At 39.8% G+C, this 19,848-nt stretch overlaps 1 protein-coding gene across 1 annotated transcript; it reads left to right on the forward strand.

The window, feature by feature from the left end:
• The first annotated feature begins 3,875 nt into the window (after nt 1-3,875).
• On the forward strand, nt 3,876-19,589 carry myot (myotilin). Its single transcript, XM_052574853.1, has 16 exons — nt 3,876-4,188; nt 5,630-5,671; nt 5,882-6,029; nt 6,731-6,787; nt 6,870-7,011; nt 7,346-7,369; nt 7,450-7,569; nt 7,802-7,958; nt 11,642-12,331; nt 13,287-13,533; nt 14,034-14,071; nt 14,307-14,442; nt 14,796-15,003; nt 17,570-17,735; nt 18,091-18,224; nt 19,091-19,589. The coding sequence occupies exons 2-16, from the start codon at nt 5,664-5,666 to the stop codon at nt 19,210-19,212; spliced, it is 2,397 nt and encodes a 798-aa protein (XP_052430813.1). The 5' UTR covers nt 3,876-4,188; nt 5,630-5,663; the 3' UTR covers nt 19,213-19,589.
• Nucleotides 19,590-19,848: the final 259 nt, after the last annotated feature.

Here is a 19,848-nt window from a genome sequence, read left to right on the forward strand (position 1 = left end):
ATAAAGGTGATTGATTGATTGAAATGAATGAATTAATAAATGCATTTATTAAATAAAAAAAGCAACAAAAAATTGTTACTGTAATCATTAACAAATTAACCATGGATTTACTAATCTAACCATAGTTTAACCATGGTATTTGTACAACTATGGTTATACAAATGGTAATCAATACTCAAAAATAAAAACCTTGTTTAAATTTTCTTTTTGTTGGGGTAATCTTGTTTGTGTTGAGTATTTGCAGAGCGTTTCTGTATTTGTTTGTGTTGTGAGTATTTGCAGCACGTGTGCTGTCAAACTGATGAAGATGTTTTCTAAATTTGCTGGTGCTTTCTCTATTTGAACGCGTTTTGTGAAGTTACAGCGCGTTGAGCTCTCTCGGCCACCGTGCCTCGCCCCTATTTTGAAATCTTCACCCCACACGTACGTGTGCAACCATGGCAACGACAATCGTGGAAACAAGCAAAGACACACAAGCATATTCAAACAAGGAGTCCAAGGTGGCGTTCATTCTGACTTTACTCTCCGGAAGACCCGCCCTGTCGGGGATGGCGGTGTGGGAGAACCGAGACCAATGCTGTATTACGGTGGCTCTGGACATTTTCTACTTTCCTGCCCGGTAAACGAGTCAGCCCGGTAGTAAGATTAATGCTACTATCGTGTGGGATCTCCACCGGGAAGTCCTCAACATCATCAACTCTCCTTCCGGTGAAACTGAGGTGGGCCAACAACACTCACACCTGTCACGCCCTTCTGGACTCAGGAGCCGAAGGTAACTTCATGGACACCACCCTTGCACAACACCTGAGCCTTCCCCTCCTCCTCATGGACTCCCCTCACCTTTATTTTTTTATATAGTGCTTCAAACAAAATACATTGCGTCAAAGCACTGAACAACATTAATTTGCAAAACAGTGTGTCAATAATGCAAAATGATAGTTAAAGGCAGTTCATCATTGAATTCAGTTACTCCCCTGTTGCACCCATTGTGTTAGGTCACCCCTGGCTATTCAAACACAACCCACGAGTGGATTGGGGTTCCAACACCATCACCTTGTGGAGTGAACATTGTCATGAGTCTTGTCTGGTTTCTGCTTGTCCTGCTGTGTCTGTTTCTGTTTTTCAGGAGGAGGCTACGGTTCTGTCAAACGTGCCCGCGGAGTATCTGGACCTGGAGGAAGTGTTCAGTAAGTCCCGCGCTGCTTCTCTTCCTCCGCATTGTGCCTACGACTGTGCTATAGAGTTAGTTTCAGGTAAGTCTCCGCCTAAAGGCAAGCTTTACTCTCTTTCCATTCTGGATAGGGAGGCCATGGAGAAATATACTTCTAATTCTCTAGCATCAAGGTTCATCCACCCTTCCTATTCTCCAGCGGGGGCGGGATTCTTTTTTGTTGGTTAGAAGGATGGTTGCCTGCGACCTTGAATTGATTACAGAGAGCTGAACAACAGCACGGTAAAGAATACTTATCCGTTACCGTTGATGTCTTCAGCATTCGAGATGTGACAGGGAGCATCCATCTTCACAAAACTGGATTTACGTAACGCTTATCATTTGGTCCGCATCAGGAAGGGGGATGAGTGTAAAACCCATTTTAACACCCCTATGTTTACCTGGATGACATACTGATTTTTTCCTCGTCTCTCCAGGAACATGTGCAACACGTCAAACAAGTGCTCCAGAGATTACTAGAGAATGGGCTTTTTGTCAAGGCAGAGAAATGCGTATTTCATGCACAGTCTTCCCTTCCTAGGGTACATCGTCTCATCTGAGGGAAACGTATGGATCCTGACAAAGTTAAGGCTGTGATAGATTGGCCAAGTCCAGATTCCCGAAAGGACCTAGAGTGGTGTCTGGGGTTCGGCAATTTTTATTGGCGTTTTATTCGCAATTTCAGCCAACTAGTCTCACCTCTGACTGCCTTGACCTCCCCCAGTACTGCGTTCAGGTGGTCTAATACAGCCAAAACTGCATTTACCAACCTCAAGAGCCACTAAGTTTCGGCTCCCATCTTAGTAGCCCCTGATCCCACACGTCAGTTCGTGGTGGAGGTCGACGCATCAGAGGTGGGGGAAGGTGCAGTTGTTTCCTAACGTGCTTCCTCGGACGATAAGATGCATCCATGCATGTTTTTTCTCATCTTTTATCTCCTGCAGAACGTAATTATGACATTGGTAACAGAGAATTGTTAGCTGTCAAATTAGCATTGGAGGAGTGGCGTCATTGGTTGGAGGGGCCGGGGGTACCTTTCATTGTTTGGACCGATCATAAGAATTTAGAGTATATTAGAACTGCCAAAAGACTCAACTCCAGGCAGGCTCGGTGGGCACTTTTTTTCGGTCTATTTTTCCTATCGTACCGCCTGGGTTCCAAAAACGTCAAACCCGATTCTTTGTCACATCTTTTTGATCCTTCCGTTTCAGTGTAGCATAGGTTACCAGCCACCTGTTTTTCCTATTCTGGAATCGCCGTCCCCTCCGCTCACGCTTTTGTGATCGCCACCGGTCGAAGCCTCCCGTTTACGCCATGGGTCAAAAAGTGTGGCTTTCTACCAACAAAATTCCGCTCCATTCCGTTTATAATAAGTTAGCTCCCAAATTTATTGGCCCATTCCCTGTCACCAAGATAATTAGTCCGGTGACAGTCCGCCTCAAACTACCTCCGGCATACAGGAGGATTCATCCCGCCTTCCATGTGTCCAAAATTAAACCTGTGTTTTATTCAAAAAGAAACCTGCCCACCCCGGATCCCCCACCGCCGCGACTCATAGATTGGGAACCCACCTATTCGGTCAATTGTATTCTGGACTCGAGATGGAGGGGACGAGGATTCCAGTACTTGGTGGAGAGGAGTTGGGTACCTGCTAGGGACATGCTGGATCACTCCCTGATTGATGATTACAATCGACAGGTAGGGTCGTCTGGGAACTCCAGGAGGTGTTGCTAGAGGGGAGGGTACTGTCACGGTTGGAAAACCATGGCCTCGGGCTTTTGCACTATGTGGGTGGAGTTTGTGTGTTTCTTGCGTCAGCACTGATTGTTTCATGTGGGCGTCTCCGTTAATTGTTAAACTACACCAGCTGCTACTCATTAACCTACGTAGTGCCCTGTCTTTTGTCTTGTGTTTGTCAGAGTGTTGTTTGCAGTCCTTGTGTTTATGCCTGGTCTCTCTTTCCTTTTCTCTGTGTTCTTCTCGTAGTTGGATCGTCTTTGTCTTCGGAACCTCATCCACTCCTAACCTTCCACGTATATCACCCTTCACCTCCACGGCTCGCTCATCTCAGTTCCTGTGTCACGCTCACCATCAGACATTGTCACTCCCCGGATCGCTATCAGACTTCGCCTCACCTAACTATCATCCTGTTTCATGTTACTTGTTTGTTTGACTGCTTCATTAAATGCTATTGACTTGCACCTGCTTCCTCTCCTTCTTCCGCCGTTGCAGATCCAAAGTGGATTTTGTTGAAATGATGAGGCAGAAATATATTATTACTAATATTTTGGAAAAGTTTTATAGGGAAGATATGCAACTTCTGTGAGACATGAAAGGAAAGTAGTGTAACAAATTGCTTTTGCCAGAATTTAATAAGTAAAGTAATAATATTACTTTTGAATGGAGTAACTAATGAGTACAATTTTTTTAGTAACTAGTCCACCACTGATGTGCACATGCATGGATGAGTGACTTTTAGGTTAAACGCCAAAATGGTGATCGATTAAGTTCCAATGCATTATATTTTTTTCTTTCATAATTGGTAATAGTGGTAACTTACCAAGCTTACCAATCTCCCTGGACAAAGATTAATAGATGAGTTTCTTGCACAAGCTATTTCCATCCCTGAGGCCGAGTGCATGAGTGTGGTCTATATTTGACACCCGAGTGTTTGGTTCACTCGTGTACTGTGGAGTCAGCTGTGTATGATGCACAGACTGTAATGTGAGACGCACCTTATACCTACCCAGACGACCTGCAGTCAAGATAGAGGATCTTCACCAATAGCCCATGAGTGCCCAAAGCCTCTCTTACAGGGCAGAAGACATCCAGTCACAGAGGGGGCAAACCAGACGAATAGTGCACTCTCTCTGAGAGGGAAGAGTGCAACAAGAGGGTCTTCTTCAGCCCAGGGGAGCTAGGAGCACACACCGGTATTACTGCAGACTGTGAATCAGCTGCTCTGCTGGGACTGAGAGGTGAGACTAGCTGATCTGAAGGAGGGTATTGTCTGTGTTCAGCCTATAGGCTGTTCTGCTGTAATTATAGATGTGTATATATATATATATATATATATATATATATATATATATATGATGACTTGCTGCAGGAGGACCTTGTATTCCTGCTCATGTTTAGACATTACATGACTGTGCCAAAAATATATCTGGCTTTAATGCTAATAGTGAAACATCTGATCATAGGTGCTACACTTCCATTCCATTCTTCTAAAATCTAAATCCTATATGTTTTTTTTTTTGAAAATACAATATCTAGAAAAGTGTATTGTGATCCAGTACTAAAAAGATGAGGTGTATTTGAATGCAAACTTTGGCGTTGATCACACACAGTTTAAGCTGGTGTGTATGGAGTTATGGAGGTACTACTGTATAGAATTCTGTGGAGTTCTTGATGATTCATCACATATTTGCTTTTGGATTGTTTACCACACCATTACAGCTGATTTTCTTAATGGTGGGATTAATGACTTTTCCCCCCCTATGACATCAGTCTGTAAATGTGTTTTCTTTTTTTCTTTTTTTGACTTGAAGCTTTATTTTTAAGGTATACCTCACTGTAGAATGACTCTACAGTGAAAGCACAAGGTGATTTGTGATCAATATGACTGTATCAATATGATTATAACTGATACAGTGATGAGGACTATTTCTGATTAATAAAACGGCTCTTAATATTTTATTATTGGAGATGGCACTTTGCAGTCCAGTGCAGGGTGAAAGATTTATCCTGCACCATGTGTTTCTAAAAGCACCACACTGAAGGCACAACCAAATTAGCCCAGGGCGCTGCTCAGGTTTCACAGGAGGGGTGAGACTCAATGCATCGCTGTTGGTAAAGTCAATCTGTTTACAAATCTTGCTCAAGAAGAATTAAAGCAGGAGAGCTGGAGAAAGCAGAAAACAGGAACTTAAGATTCAGTGGTGCTCGTCTCTTTATTGTAACTCTTGCTCTCAGATATTATTATAATGCTATTAAAGGTGTGTGAGACTTCAAGAACAGATAGGATAGATTTCACCACTGCCACGAACTGTTAGAAGTGCATTAAGACTAAATTGTACGTAAAACAAATGTGTGACCCTGGCAGTGAGAAGCCAGCTAAAGTCATTTCTCTGTTTTCTACATGAAATCATTCTTCATAAGGTAAAGAACACTCTGTGAAAACATAACCTCAATTTCTTAAATACTGACTGAGTAAGGTCTTGTCAAATTTTAAATCAATATGAAATTAATATTTGAAAGCAATCTTTGATGCTTATTATCCCATCATTAGAGTTTGAGACTTTAGTCTTGTTTTCACAGACAGGGCATCAGTTATTTAAAGAAATGAAGCTAATGAACCACTCATACCCTTCAGTTGTCCTTAACTCAGTATTTGATGTGTTCTTGAATGTTTTCTAGTGCCTCACCAACACTCCTCTGAGATCCAGCAACCATGGCACAGTAAGAGACACTCCGTGCTTCATTATTATCAACATTTGAAAGCTTCAGCAGATCTTGAAAAACAGCCACCAGCACAGTTTCAGTTACAGACCAGACGTTCTTCTTTTTTGTGTGAAATGACACATATATGTGAACCTTAATAGCAATGGCATTTATTATAAATGCAATGAAATTGATTTGTATAATGCAGCTGTGTTCTCACTCTTTCAGGATTCAGAAAAAAACCTCAACCATGTCTCTAACGATATCATCGTGCTCCCGAGACACGTCCTCATCCTCTTCATCATCCTCATCCTCGACTTCAGTACAGCAGAGGCACTCCAGTTCAGTCCAGCCCGTCTGCATCAGCCCTCAGATGGTGAGAACAAAAGATACAAACCTCTAAAGTAGGAAAGCAATGCAACAGAGAATTGTGCCTTCAAAACACAAACCATCGTTCACAAAGTTACATGCATCCTCATGAACACACTCCACATTTCATTTCTTTTCATTCATGTTACTCAACTATTCGTAGTAGTCAGTGGCTATCAGCTTTACTTCCCTACACTTCAAAGCGTAATGTCATACTTTATACTGCACTACATTTCATAAGTAAAGGTTGTTTGTTTTCTTTTTAAACCTGAGAACATTAAAAAGATTGTATACTTTGTTATACTCAAGTAAATCTTTGAATTACTTTTGCTTGAGTAAAAGTAAAAAAGTAATATGTCAAATTTAATATGAAAGCAGTGCTGTAAATATCGTGCTTTGGGATGTTGTGAAGTAAAGTTTTCTACAGAAACTGATCAAGTACAGACACTTGAAAAGTAGCAGAGTACTGTCCCAGTGCTAGCTTTTGTACCTTTTTTTCTGATGTGTCTTTATCTGACTGTGCAAGTATGATTTCTTATGATGTTTTTTTTTTTACCATATTCAAGCATTAAACTTGCGTGACGTGTAGGTATTTAAATAAAGCAATATAAAGCAATCTCACACATTTGTACTAAACCAAGCGCAGTGAGATGTGAGCCGTGTGTGCTATGTGTGTTACTTCCATGTCACTGATCTGTGTTTGTTCAGGTTCAGAACACAATCCAGGGTTCAGGGAATGCTGGAGTGTCTCCAACCTTCGTCAAGGTAAAGCAACAAACCCACGCTGTATATCTTCAGGCGAGCGGCCCAGTGGCAGGCTGTTATTGGTGGTGTTGTGTCTCCACAGGGTCTTCATGACGTGAGCACAGTGAAGGGGCAGCTGGTGGTCCTGGAGTGCAGGATCAGAGGAACGCCTCCGCTTCACATCTCCTGGTTCAGAGAGAACGAGCAGATCATCGACTCGGCAGACTTCAGGATTCTCCGAAAGAGTGAGTGAGAGCTCACCACAAAATTAAAATGTGGTTGAATGGACTAGGACTTCAGCACTGTATTCCAAGTCATCTAAAGATATACAAGAGTTTGGCTTTAGATGACTTGGCATCCAGAAATCAAAAACAATGCAAAAACTGATGTGTTGGTATCAGTGACATTTAAGCATTCTTTTTTTATACATGGAGACAAAATATGCAAAAATCACCAGCATTTAGGTTCAAATTTTTAAGAAATTAAATTTTAGCTATTTATTTAAAAACAATAATCATCCACCTTACAAGTTTCAGTACAAGCAAATGAACTAAAACCGTTTCTTACTGTAATTTTCAGAGGCAAGTTCAGCTTCTGTTCCTGGTGAGTAAACATTTATCTCAAAAGATTGTGCATGAAGGGATGAACTTACTAGACTTTTAACACTTCTTCTTTGATTATAGAGGAACTGTGCACCCTCGTGATCACAGAGGCGTATCCAGAAGATTCTGGAATATTTAAATGCACCGCAACAAATCAGTTTGGGACAGTAACATGCAGTGCCATGCTCGACGTATATACAGGTAACTTTATAGTTTAATTCTAAGCATTTAAGTTATTAATTTGACATAAATATTAAAAATACTTTCAACCTCCAATAATATTTGTCATACAGAAATAAAGGCAGCAGATTCCTACCAATGAACTAATCTTTATTTTATTTTTTTATTTTTTCTAGTATTTTGCAAATAAATACTAGGGTTAGGGAAAGAAAAACGATAGAATATTATAATCACCTGATTTTGTTCTTTGAAGACCTTGAGGATGTGTTTGGAGAGGAGGATGAGCCTTCGTCTCTAAGCTCAGCTGGACTGGAGCCGGATGACCGGTCTAATGACCAGGATGACACACTAATTCCTCCTCCAGAATGGCCTGACAGCTCAGAGGAAGAGACCGCCACACCGGTAGCACGGTAGGACATTTTCAGAGTTTCAGGTGTTGCCAAAATGTTAAGATGTGCAAGTCAACATATTGCTAACTAAGCTGCCTGAGAGAACAGCTGCACTTCTGATGCAGAAACAAATAAGGCAGACGCAGAGGGCAGAAGCAAAATGTGTGGAGAAAGCCATTTGATTGCATCCCTGTGAATGATGAATAACTACAGTGTAAGTGATTGTTTCGTTATCATTTCATAGAAGCAGAATAATGTGAGTCAAATCAATCACTGCTGAACTACTCGTCAAACATAAATCAAGTTAAATTAAACATTGGGCTTGCACAAAGATACATTGTGTTATATAATGGCACTAAGACACTAAGAACAAACAACTGATAACAAGATGTAAGGAAAATAAATAAGGTCCCAATACAGAGCCTTGAGGTACCCCACAGATAATGGCTGTAGACAAATAAGAGCTGTTTCCTATTCTATCAATTCTGTTCTGTCTGTATTTCTGACACAAACCAAAGAAATACAGAGCCAATAAGTAATATAAAAGATTTATGGATGGATGAAAAGGATCCAGCAATGTCTTTAAAGTTTCAGGATTACAGATTGCTTCAAAAGACCCAAGGTCGGTAAACCGAATAGGAACAGAGGATAATGATTACAACCAGGTAAACAAGACTAATATGTGGGCAGACAAATATTGGGAACTACTGGATGCTGTAGAAGATGAAAAAAATTTCAACTTTATTTATACTGTATAGCTCTTTATACATTACAGATAATTTCAAAACAACTTTACAGCGATAAACAAGAAAACAGTGAATGAACGATGCAAAAAGAATTGAATTCTGCTGTAAAGCAGCTGTAAAATGACAATAGTAAACATGCACATTTAGTCAAATTTATATTACATTGACCTGGAGTTGTAGTACCAATTACTGATTTGAGCTCAAGTTTAAAAGAGCTATTTCAGTCTACTGAATAATCTTTGTGTGATTCCTCTTTTCTTTTTGTAGTCAAAAATCAGTAGCTTCAAGTAGGTTGAAAGCAGGAATATCTATTACTGTGACATGCTGATCCTTATAAATTCTGTGCAACTGCCCCCTATTCCTACATATGACTTACAACAAGCAAAACTATCATGTAGCTGATTAACAGCTGGTCTTGATGACAAGAATTAATCAAGTTAAAAGATATATTCAGGTTTGCTCAGATGTTCTCATTATTCGGTGGGCATACATTGTCCGTGGGTTGAATGGGTGGTTCCTCAAGAATGGTAGGGGCGTGAGTCTGCTCCTCATGACTCACATAGCTTTCTATAGATAAACAGCCCGACAGTATCTCATTGAGAGAACAGATGCCAGAGAATCGCTCTACACCTTCAACCTTTCAAACCAACTTTACGTACAGCTGATCTTTCTGGCTAGCAAACTCATTTTGAAGAGCAGGTAAGCACATGATTTGTAATCTGGATTATAATCTATTACACTTTATTGCAATCAGAGTGACCCAAAAATCAATACCTCTGTTCTAGCACCTCTAGGAATTTTAATTAATCATTTAATTAATGCATGATCAGTCCTTTCACATTTTGTGTTCGGTATGTAAATTAAAACATGTTCTTTGGTTTATATAAATCTGGATTCTGTAAGTTTGACCCCTGTAGGTCATAAAGTATGACTCGCTGTTCATCACTGAAGCTTTTTTCACCCTCCACTCACTGCTGTGTTTGTATAGAAAGCTTTGCTGGTTTTGAATCTATTTAACATGTTGTGTTAATGATCTGGTCCTGGTGTTGTGATAAAAGAATGACTTTTTAATATCCTTTACAAGGCTGAAAATTTTTATGTTTCTTTTATCCTGCACAAGCCTGAAATTTGGATGTAAACCTTCCAAAAATCGAACTTTTGACTACAAACTCCTTTGTACAGACAGGCAGATGTTTTTTCTTCCACTGAAGCACAAGTTACTCTTCTATATAAAAGTATTATTAAATTATGCTGCAGATCAGGATCAGATGTGTTCATACAGATCAAGTGCTGCGTTCAATGAAGAAAAAGTGACATTTCAAATATGATAATTTTTTATCCGTTTTTGCACACCAGGTTATGTACTAACATTATAACAGTTATCCCAATCAAACAGTTTTTTTATGACCATAGCTGCTGATCTGAATTGCACGAACCAATGTTTTTTGTCCTATTTTTGTTTTATTTATAAACACTTTGCTCACATACTATTATATATTTATCACCTGTTTAATTCTAAAATAATATCAATGTCAATATGCTCCTGCTTTTATGTTGAGCAGTGTTTTTACCGTCACAGATATACACATTGTTTTACGTTACTGAACTGTTACTGAAGTGAATGGCATTTAGTGAGCTGGGCCTTTATTCACGATGACCTCTAAACAGAGTGAGTGCGTGCCAGCGGCTGTAAATGACCTGCACCTGCCGCGTCTGTCACTCAGGCCTCAGGACACTTATTTTAGCCACATGACTCTCACAGAAACATCAGCAGTATGCAGTTATGAGCCCCTGCCATGTTCATTGAAGGGTAAAAAAGATCATTTACTCGTTGAATGTGTTTCCAAATGTTAAATGTGTCCTCGGCTCTAAGGTTGCTTGTGTGTGTGGTGCTATGCACATGTGATCATCGGTCATTTACACAAGAGGCGTTTGTAGACAGGCAAAAACATGTATTATATAAATGTATGCATTAGTGTTCTAACCACTGTGTTATTGAGCCTTGTTTCTCCTCCTTGAGGGACTGAGTAGTTGAGAGCAGCTTTACTATAACATTACTGTTTGTTTGAGCAGCATAACCAGCATGACACAACAGAGTCGACCAATGGCGTGAGTCTGGGGCGGAGCTATGTGTTTGGGGCTCAGGACCTAAATCAGTCAATGCAGAAACTTACTAATTCTGTCAGGATTTATTAAAGCTATGCTGTGAACATGCAATTAGTGATGAAAACACATGGACAGTTATTTTTGCAACTGACCTTGTTGTGTATGCATTTGTTACACTTTCCCTCTCAGAAGCAAGATTTATGTGATGAGAATATTTTAATGCATCATGCGATGTGATTTACTTAGATATACGTTTGTCAGTTTACTGGCATTTGCACTATTAATTAATACCAAAAAGAAAGTGTAACCCAGTTTGAGCTCTGCAAATGAAGTTTTTGGAAGATTGTGTTGGTCATTGTGGAAGTCTGGCTGTGTCTGTGCTCTTTAGTTTGCTTTTCGTCAGTAAACCAGATGCAAACCTTTCCACTCCCACTGGCCATTCTGGTCTCAAGATATTTTAGTAAATCTGGTCCGTAACGTTTGTCAAGCAAATTTCAACATTTTCACAAAGAACCTTTACCATAAATGGAATCTTTCTCTTTCCACAAAAGTGAAAAAGGGTTCTTTAGATTATTAAAATGTTCTTCATACTAATACAAAGTGGTTATTTTAAGACCTGTTCACTGAAAGATTCTTTGGGGAACCAAAACTGGCTTCGCTGTGAAACCTTTATTTCTGAAGCTTGTAATCAAGATCTTCCAGGAAGGTATGGTTGGAGATAAAATCTGCAGGACCAGGATTGGCCTAATATCGACATTCCTTTTGTTTAAATGAATTCACTTGACTGCAGATCCTCAGTGTGAACTCCTTCTTTGGACTACCTCATCCAAGTTAAGTGTATTTCTCCAACAGGGTGCAGGAGTCTCCTGTGGACGCGGAGAGCAAACAGGCGACTGAAGCTGCAGAGCTCTCCTCCATGAGCAAACCTGATCCTCCAGAGAAGGGGGTTAAAAACAGTGTCCCGCATCCATTCCTTCCCACCAGCAAGCTGAGTAACCCAGCGGAGCCCAGAGGCAGTGCCATGAACATGGCTGACCTGCCCAGCTTCTCTCCATCGCTCTACCCCCCCAGTGCCTTTAACTACGAGCGCCCTCGTCATTTCATCCAGTCCCGGCCCAGTGTCCACGCACCTGACCGTGAGATCAGCAAACCCAACAACCTCAGTCCCCCGGCTTCAACACCTGCTCCGTTACTGACTCCTCCTCAGCCTGGACCCGCTCGGACCTCCATGAGTTCAAGCATGACTTTGATTCCCAAACCACGGAGCTCTCCAAACAATGAGAAACTCTCATCAGCAGCTTTCCTCTCGTCTGTCCTGCCCTCCCTGCCGAGCTCCCAGACCCAGAGCATGTCCACACCTCGGTCTCCATCTCCAGTCAGCCCAACACCGAGAGCCCAGGAGCATCCTCTGTCTCCTCCGAGTCGCTCTCTGGATCACGCTCATGCTGCTGCAACACCCCGGATATCTCCAGATACCCCAAAAACAAGCGCTCCACCTCCACAGCCTCCACCGGTGTCTCACATGAGCTTCACACCCAACACGTGAGTGTGTCACGGATGACATACATCTCAAACACTAATGCATGCTTACATCCTCCTACAGGAAACAAACCTCCAAACATTAGACCTTTTTACTCTCTTAGTTGTTTATTCTAAAAAGCAATGAGATTTTTACGTAAGTTTTCATTTCATAAAGTTAATATAAAGATTTTTTAAATGACTAAAACGCCAATGTCTTCAGAGCTTAAAAGGGAACAGCTCACCAAAAAAATAAACATTTGCTGAAATTGTGCTCACCCTCAGATCATGTGAGAGTTTGTTTCTTCATCAGGTTTGTAGAAATGTAGCACTGCATCAGTGTCTCATCAATGGATGCTCTGCAGTGAATGGGTGCCGTCAGAATGAGAGTCTGATAAAAACCTCACAATAATCCACAGCACTCCAGTCCATCAGTGAACATCTGGAGAAGACTAAAGATGAAACACATCCAGCATTAAGATGATTTAACTCAAGCACATAGAGTCTATAATCTATAATAACACTTCCTCCAGAGAAAAAGTGCTGTTGTCTCTCACAGATTAGTTTAGATCTGTTTAAACGCTGCTTGATTTGTGCAGATTTCTCTCCTGATTCAGACCAGAACACTTTTTCACTGGAGGAAGTGTTATTATAGATTATATACTCTATGTGTTTTAGTTAAATCATCGTAATGCTGGATGTGTTTCAGGTTTTGTCTTCTCCAGATGTTCACTGTTGGACTGGAGTGCTGTGGATTATTGTGATGTTTTTATCAGACTCTCATTCTGACGGCACCCATTCACTGCAGAGCATCCACTGATGAGACACTGATGCAGTGCTACATTTCTACAAATCTGATGAAGAAACAAACTCATCTTAATCTTGGATGACCCGAGGGCGAGCACATTTTTTGAGTGAACTACAACTTTAAAAGAAATATGCTTAAAAAGTCAAATCTTTCCATGGACTGTTCTGACAGTTTGCCGAGGCCGATCTTGAAGAAGACTGTTTCGCGACCAGTGTCCCGCTCCACAGATGAAGAGATTCAGGGCTCTAAAGACGCTCTCATACAAGACCTGGAGAAGAAGCTGCGTAACAAAGCTCCTCAGCAGAGGACCATGCAGAAGATGTCTTACGAGGAGCGGATGGCCAGAAGATTGCTGGGAGCAGATAATGCCGCCTCAGTATTTGATCTGGAAAACTCCTTCAGTTCACAGCCTGCACAGGTATTGTCATTTAAAGTTACTGGATGTCTAATGTAACTGCAGAATACCTTTTAAAGCTTGAGTCACGAATGTTAGAGATTGTCAAGAGGAAACACTATGCAGTGATCAAGGTTTTATAGCCATGTGCTCGTGATCTGCCATGTGTGCAAACAAGCTAAAGTTTCCTACAGCGAATCCCTGTTACATGATATTATATTAGTAGCACCACAAGTAATGCTAAAACATCAATCAAGAGACAAGAGTGTCAGTTCATGCAGTGCAGCTATACTTTATTTTGGCGTTGGTTGCCATCCGTCTAGTTGCCAGGACCGTTCAAGGCTAGACCAAACAGATAACAGTCTGTCCATGAGCCTAAAATAGCATGAGCTCTGCAGCTATCCTGTTCATCATGATGCTATTATTATAAAGCCACCACATGTGCCTCAGTCCCTTGAGTTTGTCTGTCTATCCATCATGTTCTGTAATGTTATTCAAGCACATGTTATGCACTGTTCTAACAGCCAGGCTCTCCAGAAGGTGTCCAGCCTGGAGGAATATGGTAAATGTCTCTTTGCAGTTTGGAGTTTGTCTCTGAAGAGCTTGCATGTGGAGTTGATGAATGATCACTGACTGACATTAGTGAATGCATCAATCACTGAGTGACAGTGTAAGACACACACTTTGTGCTTGTTGTGGGTGACCGTCTGATGCTCTGAGCCCTGCCTGTGTTGAGTATTGAGTTTGTTTTGATGATTTCTGTCCCGTTCAGTTCACTTCCATCTTTTCTTGCACAGGTCCAGAAAGAATCGTCCCGGAGGAGACGGTACAGAGGCCTCCACCATCCAGGAGAAGTGTTTTGCTCCTCGTTTTATACAAGTGCCACAAGATCTTTCTGTTGAAGAGGGACGGTTCTGCAGGATTGACTTTAAGGTAGTAATAAAACACTGCATGCATTTGTTTTACATATTACTCCATGCTTCTGGCCTTATTAAGATTAAATATTAATAAAGCTGTCCTGGGCTGTATAAAAAAAAACAGTCCTCAAAAAACAAAAACAACAACTGAATTTATAACCGATGCAGAAAATAACATTACAGCACAGACAGCAGTGGTTAATATGAGTCTAGAGTTTACTAACTTTTTTTTTTTTTTACAGAAACAGTTGTAGTAATATCTTTACAAACCTACATTTGAGCTTTTTTAAGTTTTGCTTTTCTCCTTCCTTCCTTCCTTCCTTCTTCCTTCCTTCCTTCCCTCTTTCTTTCCTTCCTTCTTTCCTGCAGGTTATAGGTTTGCCGACTCCAGATGTGTCCTGGTATCTGGATGGTAAACTGATCCGGCCTGATGATTATCATAAGATGCTGGTGTGTGAGTCAAGCGTGCACTCCTTCATCATAGAGATCGTGACTATCCATCACGCAGGGGTTTATGAATGCGTAGCCAAGAACCGAGCCGGAGAGAGCCACTTCTCCCTGCGTCTGGATGTGATCGGTGAGCACTCGTCTGTCACCTGGATAACGTTAAGAATAAACTTTCCTTTTAGTTGCATTTTTTTTTCATGCTCTTTTATTTTTTTCCACATTTCGACCTGTTGCAACCATATGCTAAAACTCTTTAAAATCACATCAATCTACAAGCCTATTTCTCAAAAGGTTTTCCAGAAAAAGGACACTGTGTAAAATGTAAATAAATCAGGGTCAAATGATCTGCAAATCTCATAAAGCCATATTTTATTCATAATAGAACACAGAAAACAAATCAACTGTTTACATTGAGAAAATTTACCATTTTAAGGAAAATAGCTCATTTAGAACATAACATAACTGGGTATAAAAGAGTGTTAGAAAGTTCACCAGTGAAAAACTGCATCTACGAATTATTGATCAATTTGAAAATAGTGTTGCTCAGTGTTAAATTGCAAAGACTTCGATCACCTGTTCATCTACAGTACATGGACAGGTGTGTGCCTTTCCAAGTCCAATCCAACTCTAAACTTCTCCAAGATGATCCTGAGAAAACGGCTTTGGTTAAAAGCTGCTTGCTTATATTTTAAGCATCATCAATAAAAGTTTGAATACTTAAGCAATATAGTTATGCCTTTTCATTTTAATAAAGTCAATCACTAATCACTAGTTTTTTGTTTGTCACTAGCATCGAGTGAAGTGTAGATTAATGTGAAAATAATTTAAAACAGTTTAGCATAAGGTTACAACATGAGAGATGTGAAAAGGAAATGAAGCATGCATGGCAAACTGTCATTCATTATAATACTGTATTTTCCGGACTATAAGTCGCACTTTCTTCATAGTTTGGCTGGTCCTGCAACTTATAGTCAGGTGTCTCCAGCCACGAGAGGGCGCTCTATGCTGCCAGAGATACTGCTCAGTGCTCCTGTAGTCTACACTGAAAACATAGAGTGCCCTCTCATGGCTGTAGACAGTAATGTTTTCTCTTGTTTCTAAATAAATGCGACTTATAGTCCAGTGCGATTTATATATGTTTTTTTTTTCCTCATCATGACATATTTTTGGACTGATGCGTCTTATACTCAGGTGCGATTTTAGTCCGAAAAATACGGTAGATATGATGGAATGTTTTAATCATGTTTTATTTCCACATGAACACTAACACAAACTAACACATGTCTGAAGCTGCCATCACCAACAGTATCAGAGGAGCGAGGGGTGTATGATGCTCTCCAGTTATATTAAAGTCATCTCTGAACAGGCTGGCTTTGAGTTGACTGTGAGAGAAACCACATTTAAATGTTTAGATGGAAAGATGTGCGCTTCTGTAATTCTCTCTACATATCAGAGTTCATAGTTACTACTTACATGTAACAGAATTACATTATAAATGTTACTGTAATCTGTTACTGAGAAAAGAGGTTACACTTTATTTTAGGGTGTGCTTGTAGTCTACAAGTACTGAGTAATATTAATTAACTACACGTACTTACTATATGGTTAGGGTTAGGATAAAAAATGGCCATCAATTTAACAGTAAAAGACTGTAAAAAGTACTACAGTAAAAACCTGTTAAATGGTTAACAGTAAGTTGCCCTACTACGGTGTAAAAACTGTATTGGACATGTAATATTACAGTAGTATACAGTTTTTGGAAGTGGAAAAGGATGTGCAATTTACAGTGAATAACCGTTAATTCACATTTCCAGAATTCCCTGCATTACATTTCAAATTTGATGGGTTTTTATTTTTTATTTTTTTTATAACTATCTTTCTTAGTTTTTTTTTTTTCTCATCAGTTGTGTAGTTTATGGTTGTATGTTACATCTAATGTTGCTAAATGAATGTTTATTGCAGTATTTGAGTTTGATGAGTGTAACTGTGATCTTTAGTGCTGTGCACCTTTATATATGTTAATATTTAAAAGCTGATTGGCTTTGGTTCATCATGTGCTTTTGTCATCACCTCCTGCATTTGGTGCTGTGTATTACAAAGGACTTCAATAGGTTGGAATAATAACATTATATCAGTTAATGAAATTACTGTATTTAATTAAAATGGTAAAACTTCAATGCTGCTACCATATTTTTACAGCTGCTCTTTTTTTACCATAAATTTTACAGATTTTTTTTTTTTCTCAGTGTAGGGTTTGGCTTAGGGTTACTTTCATGTAATTATGAAAGTTTATAGTCATTATAATAGTAAGTACATGTAACAAGGACTATCTGTGGCCCTCATTCCATCCCTCCTGCGTGATGAGATCATTAAGAAACTTATTTTAGTTAGGAATCAAGAGACACGATGAGGACATTCAGATATACTGTTTGTGGGAATGATCTCCATGCCTTTTTAAGAGAATGGTATTTTGTGAATTGTTTTATAGACCCCAATAGATGCACTTTTCTATATCTTTAAATGACTCATAAGATGCGCTCTGTGCTGAGTCTGCGAGTGTTTCAGGTTTGTGACAAGCTTCTGCAGTGAAGCCATTAGAAGTCCTCCACACACACACACACACACACACACACACACACACACACACACACACACAGTGACTGTGAGCTGACTGTAGATGCTCTGTGTGTCCTCAGCTCAGGAGCAGCTCTGTCCTCCCTCGTTTGTGGTGAAGATGAGGAACTCACGGGTCCTGGAGGGGGACGGCGTGCGGCTCGAGTGTAAGGTGGCGGCGTCTCCAGCCCCACAGATCTACTGGAAGAAGGACAAGGACATGCTGCGCATCGACCCCATGAGGATGAGGTCTGACCTGACGCTGAGGATCACATGTTCTATAGTGTTCACAGACTATACATCACATTTACATTCAGTCATTCAACAGATGCTTTTATCCATATTTAATGACACAAGGAAAAATAATTCTAAAATGCTTATTTCAAAGATCTTCACACGTTTTCTGAAGAACTGAGCTTCAGAAAACACATTCTCATTCATTCTAGCTTCAGTAATGTTGATGGTCCTAATGCAATTCTCTCTTGAGCTATTTGAGAACAGAAGCATCATCGTCTGGGACAGTCGATTTACAGTGCATCCTCTCATCTGAAAGCGGTATTACTGTAGTGTCTGTAGATGTGTGATGTGTGTGTGTGTGTGTCAGTCTCTCTCAGGACGCTTCAGGAAAGCAGTGTCTGGTGATTGATCCAGTGATAAAGTCTGATGCAGGCTGGTACACGGTGTCTGCCATCAATGAAGCAGGGATGTCCACATGCAACGCCAGGCTAGACGTGGCCAGTGAGTGCACACACTTCATCTCACACGCGGTTGAGAGTTTGTTTGCTTAGACTTGCTGAAAACTTACGATAGATAGACTTACAATGTAAAACTTTATATTTTTGTGTTCATAAAGTTAACCCTCTGGTGTTGTTTGGTCTTTTTTTTTTTTTTTTTGTTTAACAGACACATACAAAAAAATAGTCTTAAAAGAAATAGGACCATTCTTTCTCAGTCCGTAGTTCACAGTCTACAATGACCGCTGTAGAAAATGATTGGGACGTGAATTTCATCTAGTGGAAATGTTTGTTATGACGCACAAACAAACGCTGACTGAAAGCACTTCTTCTTCTTTTTATTATTATTATTATTTTGCAGTATCAACCTCAAATTTGGAACACAACTTCGATTTCTGTGCAGATTTACAGAGAAAGAGAGAGAATTTTTTTTTTTTTGGAAAATAAATATATATTTTTAAATGATATTTTGTGCATTTTTATAATAACTTTTTTTTTTTCACAAAAACATTCAAGATTTATGACGTTTAAGTTTTAAGGTCTGAACTTTAAACGTGGTTAACAGGAAATTTTATATCATTTTGATCACTTTTTTTACATAGCCGTTTTCCAAATGAATTTATCATTTATGATTTCATAAAACTGCATGTATATTAATGCTCAAATGAGTTTAAAATATCTTGAAATGCATGTCATACAGGACATTTTTGTCACTATTGAACACTGTGTCATTCTACTTTATTACACAGAACTTCATTTCTGAACCTGTTTTATTTGTATGCATGGTTAACTTTGGTTATTACCAACATCTGGTGAATATTTCAAGTCAGTCGGTCTCTCAGCTGTAAATGAGATTGTGTTTCCCTGCAGCTCGTCTGAATAAGTCTGCTCCAGCTGTCAGGACACTGAAGCCTCTGCCCATCTTCTCCACACTGAGCACCGAGCCTGCTCCTCGTCACACCGCGCCGCTCTACGAGAGCGAGGAGCTGTAGACTAACACAGATCACGAGGAGCGACTGCATCCCTCACTAGCTCTCATGTGCTGTTCGGCTGGACACAGAGCACCAGTTTCATAAAGCTGCACATTTATGACACCCAATACAAGGGAAAACTATGTATCTAATGATGTTTGTTAGACTAATGCCTTGATTGCTGTACGTCTCTCAGTATATGTGTGCAGTGCAGTCACTGATACACTCACAACTACACGATGATCTATACATGTACTGAAGATGATATTTGTTGGAATTTTTGTTACTAGTACAAAGGATTTGATCAAATGCATTGATTACGGTCCTCAACGCAGATATCATTGTGTTATATATGATGTGAGATGAACATTTGAGTAAAGATCTTTCTGAAAATACGATATGTTTATCACTGAGGTGTTTTTTTTCTCCTGCCTTGACATACTCTCAAATGAGAAAACAGTTACTATTAAACAATACAATGTATTTATGTGCTGTCAAACCATTAATTGCATCCAAAATAAGTTTTTTACGTAATTTGTGTATTGTGCATATTATGCACTGTATATATAAACACAAACTGCATATATTTGGAAAATATTGACATGTATATATTTATATATAAACAAATCAAATAGAATTAAATATACACATGCATGT

Source organism: Carassius gibelio, chromosome B14 (assembly GCF_023724105.1).
Source record: "Carassius gibelio isolate Cgi1373 ecotype wild population from Czech Republic chromosome B14, carGib1.2-hapl.c, whole genome shotgun sequence".
NCBI classification, from domain to species: domain Eukaryota; kingdom Metazoa; phylum Chordata; class Actinopteri; order Cypriniformes; family Cyprinidae; genus Carassius; species Carassius gibelio.